We start from the raw sequence: 10,793 nt of genomic DNA on the forward strand, positions 1-10,793 counted from the left end.
CACTGCTTTCATATTCATTCCCCCTTTACCTTGGCTGTGTGAAACACACCTCCTCAGAGTACACCTCATTCTTAATGAACATCTGTTAAAGTGACATGACTGTGATTACATTTACCTTCTTGGGGCTCATTTCTTTCTGTCTTTCTTGTCTGCTTGTAGATCAGTCAGATGCTCGGAAATGAGTTGAAGTTTGCGGTGCGAGAGCCGATCGGGCTGAGGTGAGACTTCAGCTGCTCACTCACTCATTCTCAGAACAGCTCACAGTTAACACGACAGATGGTGCAAGATCATCTGTGTATCACTTCCAGTGAAGTCCAACATCCTGTTAAAATCACCGACAACAACTGTACAATCAGTATGAGTAGTCACAAGGATACTGTGTGCAATTTTCTCTTGCTAGGGTGTGGATACTCATCTCAGCGGTGGGATTTACAGCTATGGCTCTCATGGTAAGTTTTGTTTGAATTATGTACAAAACATAAACATGAAGTAGTGAGTTACTGTAGATCCTTTAACAACTGGTCAGAGAGGGACATCTGCAGAAACAACTCTGTCTTTGTCGGCTATACTATCCAAAGTCTCATTATCCTCAGTGTTCAAGGCTTAAACACTGATTCTAACTCTCAAACAGGAAGTCTTTGGGAGAGACAGAATGCTGCTGTGATGATATGACAGAGCTGCATTGTGCTTTTGTGCTTTTTTTTCTTTTTGTACACAGGCGCTGCTGTTTCCAAACCAGCTATATGAGCTCGTTTTTGAGGAGGAGCTCTCCACGACGAGCCTCTCGATCCGCCTTTATGGAGGAGCGTTGCTTAGTAAGTCTTAGTCCCAAGATGACAGCCAGATAATAGATTCATGCATCTATTCTTGCTGTTCCTGTTAATATCCGCAGCACGGGGGACATACTGCATAAATGAGTGCATTTGCTGATGCTGACACAAAAATATTTTCACACTTTGTTATATACCTCCTGAAAATAAACGCCTCTGAAAGGCATGTGGTCTTTAATGTTAATGGCAACTAATGCATTCATCACAGTTCACATAGACGTTCAGAGACTGCGAGGAGCTCCTTTTCTGCTTGAAATATGGTTCTTTGGACTCCAAACGCAGGTTGTTTAATTAAATTCAACTCTTGGTGTCCACAGTTCACTGTGAGCGCCTGCAAGAGGTACAAAGACTGCGTCGGTCGCCTCTGCTTCAGTGGCGTCATATATCAGCTTTAGATCTGGTGGGAACACAGTGGGGGATGGCAGGACAGTGAATGTAGTGTGTGTATGTGTGTTTTGCCTGGAACGCAGAGGGAAGGAGATGCACCACTTTACATTCGGATTTTTGCTGCCTGCTCACAATGAATTAAACTTTTTTGCTCTTATTTGCTCTGCAATTCAAATGGGATGGAGCACATAAACATGTAATTGTGCCGTTGGTGTTTCATGCCCCACTTACATTGAAACTATATGAGATATGAGAGCAATAGTTGTAGTCTGTTTCATTAGACACGACTGCTGGTCAAGGGATTTTAGGTTTCATGATGGCTATGTGAGGGGGTAGAGAGCCTACAGGTTGCAATAAAAGGGAACAACACTTAGACCAACAGCTCAGCTTGCAAATAAATATTCTCGTGATACATTTAATTAAATATCATTATCATGCATTTTGAAACATTGTTTAATGTTGCTAAAGTGTTATAATTGTGGATAAGGATGGTTTGCTATCATTGGTGAAAGGTAAAGCAATGTTTATGTGAATACGTTTAACATTTGATTCAATGGAAATGTTACATTTTTACAGTGATTCTGAAGACAGAAGGCCCATTTGAGCTTAAAATCCCACTCATGTTACATACATTCTGGCCAAATGGGGCTGGTCACATGATTTGCATATAATAAAAGATTAAATAAATGGCTCCAAATGTATTATTTGCCACAAATTTAGCAATACAATAAAAGTAAAATCTTTAAACCATTCTCTAATCAAATAAGAGTGATAGACATGATCATAATGATGTCACAAGTCAAGGATCTGGTCATTGTACTGCCCAAAATGTGTTGCTCCTTTCCTTGTGAGTGTTGGAAGCAACGAGGTAATTCACACGAGCCTCACGTTGTGTAATATGTTCCCAAATGATAGAATTGTTGTATTTCTGTGATTTTCCCCAAATGCGGTTTTGTTCACAGCTCTGAGGGTGCATGAACAATAAGAAAAACAAACACCAAAGGAAGCCTGCCGGAGGCTTTCATTGTATATAGTCAGATACATCTTTATATAAAGCTCTAAAACAGCTCCTGTTACCCTTGTGTTTTTTAACCACCATTTATTTTCTAATTGTAATTGCCCGACATTACATTTATATCACATTTGCATCAAATGTTTTGAGAATTAATTTATGACTTCACTAATTCCATTTTTATCATTTCTTCTCTATTAAGAATAAGGCAAGCTTTAAAACAAAAAAAGTCATAATAAAGTTGTAAAATTTCAGAATTTACAGCTATGCCTGGATATTAAATCGACAAACTGTCAAACCTATTATAGTTTCCTATCCTCCTTATTTTCTTTTAGGGGAATAATCTGGAGAAACAAAATTATGTGGCAGACTGTATAGATATCTTCATTACATCAACAAAGCTTGAACAAATCAAAATTAAGCATTATTTTGATTCCAGTCACAGTAATATGACAGTATATGTTATAGCTTGGCGAGGGATCAAATCTAAATCACACAGCACAGTTGAGGAGCATGTGAACGTTCATGTTTTACTTTCCATAAAGCCAACAATAGACTGGCTTCTTTATTATAAATGTCAGCTGAGCTCTGGGGATTAGTGAAGAAAGGGGATGATGTCTCACAGGATAAGGTGTATTCTGGGGGCCGAAGGACGGGGTCTCATCTGCCACACAGATGGAACCTGGCAGGGAGAGGATGCAGTCCATCAGCCCTCCCAGCTCTCTGCCCACCCCCTCCTCGTTACCATAGCCTCACTGGTCTGTGTGGGTGGGAGTGAAACAGGAAAATAAACTGGAAGCAGGGTAGGAAATGAAATGATTGGATTCCAGCTTTTATCAGGATCAATATTTGAGAGCATTTAGCTCAATAAATACATTGTCAGTAATAGTGTGAAAGATGAAAATCTGAGGGAAGCTCCCAAAAAAACAAAACAAAAAAAAAAACATAGCAGCTTCTCCTTTCCAGAGCTCCTTCCTTTGTCTATTTTAATTCCCATGCCCCTAAACATATTAATTTCCCCTTGATCACGTTGTTTTGCAGGCCTGGCCCTCATCATGTGGAACGGTCTCTACACAGTGGAGAAAGTCATCATCCAGTGGACTCTGCTCAGTGAAGCCTGCTACTTTGCTGTCCAGTTTCTAGGTGATCAAACTAATCCAGTGCATTTGTTTACAGCTCTACTTTCCTCGTTTTGTGTTTTGTATGGTACCTTCACATAGACTCGCTCTCTATCTTAACGTGAGGGTCACTACCTGAGAAAAAACATTTTGCCAGTGTTGTTTTTACCAGTTTTCAACTGAATGTGTAGATAGTGCCCTCTTGTGTTTGAAATATGGAGTCACAGCCTTGTCATTACATGCTTATGATATATTTATTTTACAAGTTTAAGCAGATCTGCATGACTTCTTAGCTGCACTAAGTGTATATCTGTCTAAACATTTCATACAAAATAATACAAAATCACCATGAATCCCTTAGTAATTGTCACACGGGGCATATTTGATTATTCCAGTTATGTGTATTTTGTTTCCCAAATATTTCCCCAAGCTCAACAAGAATAATAAAACAAAACAACAACAAAAAAACAAGCAAGCCATACCCTCTGTCTGAGAATAGCAGTGATCAGTAAATCTTGTGTTCATATAGACAAGTTGAAAATATTGAACAGGGATCAATCATGTCATCTGCTTAAGTCGGTGTTCTTTGGTTTCAGTGACGTCCATCACCTTAATGGAGGTGGGTGCTCTTCCCTACGCCGCCATGCTGCTGCTCCTCAGTCGAATACTTTTCCTGATGATCACAATGGCCTACTACTACCACCTGGGCCGCAAGCCGAAGAAGATCTGAGCTGTGTGACGCTGCAGGGAGGGGACGGTATCGCTCAGATGACGAACACGTTTTCAGAATGTTTGGATTATTGTCTGACTCGGGCTCGGAGCTTTACTTTTGACCCATCGGTGCCCCCTGCCCACAACCACGGGACCAAGCCCAACATTAACCCTCCCCACCCAGTATTTACCAGACAAGCACATTCCTGACTCTGCGAGATGAACGAGAAAGGTTTTGGTGAAAGTGAGCCACTCTTTCACTGGGCTGTGAGGTTAAACCCGTCGTGATGCACAGTCCTCGTTCGTGCAGCTCTTGAGTGCTATCAAGGAGTTAGCAGTCGGTAGTGTATCGTGTTTTCGTGTCACCTGGTTATATATGTACAGAATTAAGTAACTTCTAACATCTGACTTGCTCATGTACAGCTGAGTATTTAGTGTTTTATCTATCTTAATCGCGCTCAAGGACCAAGAGTTTCTGTTGTTTGTTTCCTCTCGGTTGCTGTTGACTCGGGTGTGTACAGTATGTGTGCTAACACTAAACTGAAGTTCTCCTGAGCTCACGGAGGCGTTCGGACCCACTGAATGGAGACAACATCAACATTGCTGTAACACTGACAAGGTAAATGCTGAATGATCACTGTAAGCCATTTTACTCACTGCTCTCTGAAGATTCTGTTAAAGTTGAGGTTTTAATCTCAGTCAGGGCCTTTAATCAAATTCACAAAACCGAAAAAGAATTTCAAATTTCACAGGGTCAAAGCTTCTATTTTCTTTTTGATTCCTTGAGATACAAGTTCAAGATGTACCAACGTGACTTGTTTTATACCGATAACTTTCAGAGCTGAGATTAAATTTACACACGTAATCACAGGCAGTCGGCGTAGTTCTCTCCACTAAACGCTGTGCGCACAGCTTCAGTAAGATTTTGACCTTTACCGCAAAGCTAGTGTGACAAATCGAGCACGTCAGTGTGCATGGTAAATAAACCTGAGCTGGCTCCTCTTTAGTCATGTAGCAGTTTTTTTTTTTTTTTTAAATATACACCATATCGTTAGTCTTGCCTTAAAAATCCATAAAAGAACAGTCATTAACACTGCATCCTACTTCTTGTATAAATGTAAATAAAAGTATTTACTATTTTGTGGTGTTCTTGTGTACCAAACAGGGAATTTGTTCAGTATTAGTTCAATGATTTTCAAAAGTTAATCTTTCACTTGGCGTGTTTTCTTTTGTACCTATTTAAGCGATATTTGTGTTTTGATGCATGCAATGTAATCCACCAAAAGTAAAAGCTCAACATTTGTAGCATGCTGCCACCAACTAGAAAGCACCAATAATAATTCAAGTGGCAGTGGATGGATGCAATAACCAAAAATGGAATTAAAAGACACAGAATGGAAAAGATAAACTTAATGTACTTTGAAACACATTTAATATTTGACATTTTTTCGCCCAGTAAGTCGTTTCTCTACGTATTCTACCTCCCGATACTTGGCATGCCCTCAGGTACGAGGCGTCCCAGCTCACTTTTAGAGCTCTGTCAGTAATTTGCCAACTATGACCTCTGCAGCTGAAACTCCGCAGTCCAGGCCTTTCAGAATTTAACTTGAAACATAGTTTTAGGTCAAACAAGGAACATGCCGTCTCCAAAGGTGGTCCGTATTGTTGGAAATGACCACGTTGAGTCCTGCCTTAGAAGGGAGTGGTCCTGAGGTCAGAGTAATTGAGGGTTTGCAGTGGTGAGTCCAGCGTCGAAGGCAGATGTGCTTGTTATTTGGGCACGCTCTCAGTTCAGATAGGGAACGTGAAACATGGGTGAGGTCTCCCATCCCCCTGGAAATTGGTAGTTTTCCTTTTGCCAGTGTTTAATTAGACGCAGCTCTCCTCAGAGACATTGTGTGCCTCAGCCTACGATCCTGCTCCAGTCTTGACTAGCATGATAATTATTGAGCTTAAGAAAAATGTCAGTCCGCTTCCGTCAATACTCGAGGTTTCAAATCATCAGCCTCGTGAAACGTTCAAAGGTTTGTAGAGCAGGATATTTTCAGAGGGATGGGTAATTTCTGAGGTGGCCGGCTGAAAAAGGGAAGCACAGAGCACTCTTTCATCCTCCTGCTCCTTGACGTACATAAGGCAAAGTCTTGCTTCGGTATATCGTGTCTTTGAACTTTGGCAGTGAGAAGAAATGATAAGTGGAGTTATTCTTCTCTTCCTCTGATGTTTTACTGTTGTGGATAGCAAACATTTTCAAGCTGTTTAAAGTTGTAGCATTGTGTTATGTATATATGTGGTATATTGTACCTCAGAAATGCATTGTTATGGATTTTCATGACTTAGTTTGAAATAAAGAACACCATTGTTTATTTTGAAGACTTGAAGCTGGGTGTTATCATTTCTAACAAACATACAGGGCTGTGATATCTTCACAAGGCCAAAGTCATCAGTTTATAGTAATTTGTGAGAAATAAAGACAGATTGTATTTAGAAAACAAATGTAACAATCAATCATGTATTGGTCTTCCTGAACAAAATAACTACTGAATGGTTGATATACTATGTTTTCAATAATGGAGCCCAAAGACTCAAATCCTGTTTCAAAAGTTTGCATCATCATAATTGGTAACAAGACAAGAGGTGGAACAATGTATGTGAAAACAAACACAAGTAAAGTGCAGATTCAGGTTCTGAAATAAGGGCATGGAGGAAACAGACTCTGAGATGTACTCATGAGTATGAAGATGTGAAGTATCCCGTTGAAGGATATAACCAGCAACATGTTACACTGCTTTATCCACCTTAAATCACATGGTGCTGGAGCCGATTCCAGGTGACGACAGATGAAGGCAGTTGCAACCTGGACAGGTTGAGAAGTCCATCGTAGACGATTCAGATAAAGACCAGAGTCTCCATTCAGCCTCAAATGCATATTGTTGGACATTGGGAGGAAACTGGAGTAGTGCTCACCACTATGTGCACGTCAATTCCATTACAGCGAAACACATTTCTTTTTTTTAATAGAAAAGAAAACTGGATATTGTGCATTAAAGAGACTCGTGACTAACACTTTATGCTAAACATTGCTTTTTGGGGGGACTTATTAGAAATGTACAATACTGGAGCTATTTTGTCTTCTTATATTTACATATTCTAATACAACCCAACCTATGTATCTATTGATTATTTGATATACAGTGGCTTGTAAAAGTATTGATACCCCTGAAACTTTTTCACATTTTGTTAGCATTCATGTGATAGACAAACACAAAGTGTCACAGAATTGTGACATACAAAGTAAATAGTGGTTATCAAACTTTTTTTGTATCTGTACCCATTTATTCTGTCCACAGGACAACTATCCTGCACTCTACAAATCAAGCCTCAATTGAAGAGTGGCAGGATGACGGCCAATGTTGAAACAGAGCCATAAGAAATTCCATGTGCAGTTTGCCACAAGCTAAACATGTGGAGGAAGGTGTTTTGGTCCAGTGAGACCAAAACTGAACTGTTTGGTCTAAATGCAAAATGCAAATGTGTGGTAGAAAACTAGCACTGCACATCACCCGGAACACTCCATCCCCACTGTGAAACACGGTGGAGGCGGCATCATGCTGTGAGGAGGCTTTTCTTCAGGAGGGACAGGGAGGCTGGTCACAATTGAAGGGAAGATGGATGGAGGCAAATACAGGGAAATCTTGGAGAAAAACCTGTTAGAGTCTGCAAAAGCAAAAAAAAATAATAATAAAATAAAATTTGACACTGGACCAAGGTTCAGCCTCCAGCAAGTGGTATGTGTGCACTTCCTCTACTAGTTTGTGGGGTCAAGTCATGTCTCAAATGTCCAACCATCCTTCCACTTTGTTCCAAAATAGTCAGTCGACTGTTATACGCAGTATAACAGTCGACTGACAATAAACTGAGGCACATATCTTTGGACTGTGGGAGAAAACCTCCACATACAAGGCAATCATCCAAACTCAACACAGAAAAGACACGAGAATCGAGCCAGAGATAAACTCCACCTTCATCTCAGATGCATGAACTCAGAATAGTTTGAATCCATGACTTTTAAGTTGACTGAAATGTATAACAAAAATGTGTATACACTACATGAAGGCAAGTAGGTGAGCAGCATTCTTCTTGAGTGCAACATTCAGAGTAACTCAAAGCTCTCTCTTTGTGACATGCGCCTACTAAAAAAGGTTTTACTGACATAACTGATGCACAGCAGCAAGGAAACGACTGCTTTCCAGACACACAGGTATAAACTTGTTTATTAGATAATAAAGGGCCCAGAGCAACACTGACTGTACACTAATGCACACCTAAAATGATCTAATCAGGTGAAAGCCTTCAGCAAAAATTTCCTGCTTAACTTGGCACATGCCGTCAGTAAACTGATGCTACATATTTGTCATAACATGTTTCTACAAAAAAAAAACCTAAGCGACCTCTGATGTAATCTGATTCTTTGTTTGGTGTTTTCTGTTTTGTAGCGTTGAACGTGTCATAACAGGATGATCCTCTCACTGAATTTAAATGATGGCGTCGCCTACTGCTCACTCAGGCGTCACTTTACCCATCCTATCACAGAGATCGCTTTTGCCCTCACACACACACGCACGCACACACACGCACGCACGCACGCACGCACACACACACACACACACACACACACACACACACAGACACACACACACACACACACACACACACACGCTCCCTTGAGCTGAGGGTGAAAAGGAGGATTGTGTGGCCCAGGAAATGTGTGTGTAGTCAGGGCTGTTTATTGGCTAAAAGCTCCTATGTGTCCCTGTGTGGATGCATTCTTGCCATACTTTCCACCTCAAATGTTGAGTCCTGGTTTATTTCTCGGGATGTGTTGGTAAGCAGTGTTTTAGTGTGATGCACAATGGATCCTTTAAAATCTGCAAATGTTTCTCAACGTAAATGAAAATAAAAAGTAATTCATCATTTTTGGGGAAAATTTGCATCAAGCTAGGTTTCCTTCTTGGGTTAAGTAAATAATTATGAAATAATACGAAAACCAAACTTGATAAAAACACAGTAATACCAGTTAAAATCTTTTAAAGCAGTGACGTGTGGTGAGGTTCATGGCTGGTGAGGCACTGACTTCTCTGGACTCAGATTTACATTGTAAGAAGTGTAAAGAGCATCTTATTTCACTATTTATCCAACAGCATCAACTGGTAATGCTTTAAATTCATCAGCATTCCTCTTTCAATCACTTACAACAACACAAACAAACACAGGAACATATTTGTCCTACAAAGAAAGTTTCTTTTATAGAAATGGATGGCGCACCCTTCTTGTGTCCAAGCAATTCATATTTACTGTAAACAAATTAAAGTATAGAGATGTGTGCAGCACAAATTTAACTTTGACCTTCAGTAAAAATGTAAGTTATTTTTCAAACTTTAAATTCTGGTGCTTTAATCAATTTTAACAAAGGTTGTCTATGAAAATGGTAAGGAAGAATTTATTTTAGGACAAAAGTTTAGTTATCACATACTTGAATTTTTCTTCTACTTACTCCCATCTTATTAAAAAAAAAAAAAAAAAACAACAACCCTTCTTCTCAAAAGAGACTGGCCAAAGTTCTGTGTAGGCTCCAATGAGGTGAGGCTGGGTACCTGCATGCCTCACTGGCTTGACTTTTCTCTGAGCTTTATGTATGATCCGCAGGAACAATTCTCTCACACACACATTAAATACATGACACAGGCTGTAGAGAGTCCTGCTGTATAACAAATATTTCTGTAAAGTTCATATTGGCGATATGTTGAGGAACAGACAAGGGCAGCGTCACGTCACCCAGTTTGTATTGGATCACAGTTAGACATGAGGCACAGCTCTTCAGTTCCTCACCCGGGATTTCTGCCCTGGATTTGATTTCCAAATACTCAAACTCTGCCATTTTTAAAATGTCAAAAATGTGTAGAGTCATACTGAAAATGTGTCTTTAACACAGATCAGTGGAAAATATTAATATTTATTTTATGTATGTTTTTCTTTTTTCATATTGGCCTCAGCTGCCTCCCCTGACCGCAGGTCACTGCTAAAGTGTCCACCTTCCAAAGGATAAAGGCCCACAAATACCACCCCAGCCCTCATAATGATATGTGTGCACAAACCCTGCAAACTGTGACACTCATTATCTCTTCTCTAAATATTTATATAAGTGTTTGGATATAATTTACAGGTCTCGCAAACATCCTTGTCGGGATTGGAACTGGGCTCAATAAAACGTCTCTACAGATAGTTTGTGGCTGATTTCCAGCACTTTATAAGTCAGCCGGAAGTTACAGAAGACCAGTTGTTACAGTGGTGAAGTTCGTTTATAAAATGATAACTCGCTGTAGTTACTTGTAATCGATCTCATCAAGTTCTATGTCTCAATAACCTGCACAAGACCGCTGCCAACACAATGTTTTGCAGAGGTTGTTGTTTATTTGTCTCATCAGACTCACTGAGAAATGATACACTTTGTGATCTTGTTATGGGTATGGCTCAGTATGAGTCCTAACTGAAAACATTAAAAGATAAATAAATAAACAATTAATCACACATGGTACGTTGGAGTGATTATTATAAAGAAGGCCCAGAGCGCAATGACCGGGTGTCGGTTTGGAGCAACTTGTTGGGACAGGAGAGGGTTAAGAGGAGAAACCACGTCTGCCCCCGCGCGGAGGGGGAGTGTGCACACACGCACGCACA

General features: G+C 40.1%; 1 protein-coding gene across 1 annotated transcript in view; it reads left to right on the forward strand.

The window, feature by feature from the left end:
• Positions 1-6,403, forward strand: part of tp53i11b (tumor protein p53 inducible protein 11b) — a 36,861-nt gene extending 30,458 nt beyond the window's left edge. Inside the window, exons 3-7 of the mRNA XM_080505080.1 lie at positions 160-218; positions 401-449; positions 719-815; positions 3,271-3,372; positions 3,944-6,403. Of these exons, the coding sequence (XP_080361206.1) occupies positions 160-218; positions 401-449; positions 719-815; positions 3,271-3,372; positions 3,944-4,077 (441 nt within the window). The 3' untranslated portion in view covers positions 4,078-6,403. The remainder of the gene's footprint in view (positions 1-159; positions 219-400; positions 450-718; positions 816-3,270; positions 3,373-3,943) is intronic.
• Positions 6,404-10,793: the final 4,390 nt, after the last annotated feature.

Source organism: Blennius ocellaris (assembly GCF_963422515.1).
Source record: "Blennius ocellaris genome assembly, chromosome: 11".
Lineage (NCBI taxonomy): Eukaryota > Metazoa > Chordata > Actinopteri > Blenniiformes > Blenniidae > Blennius > Blennius ocellaris.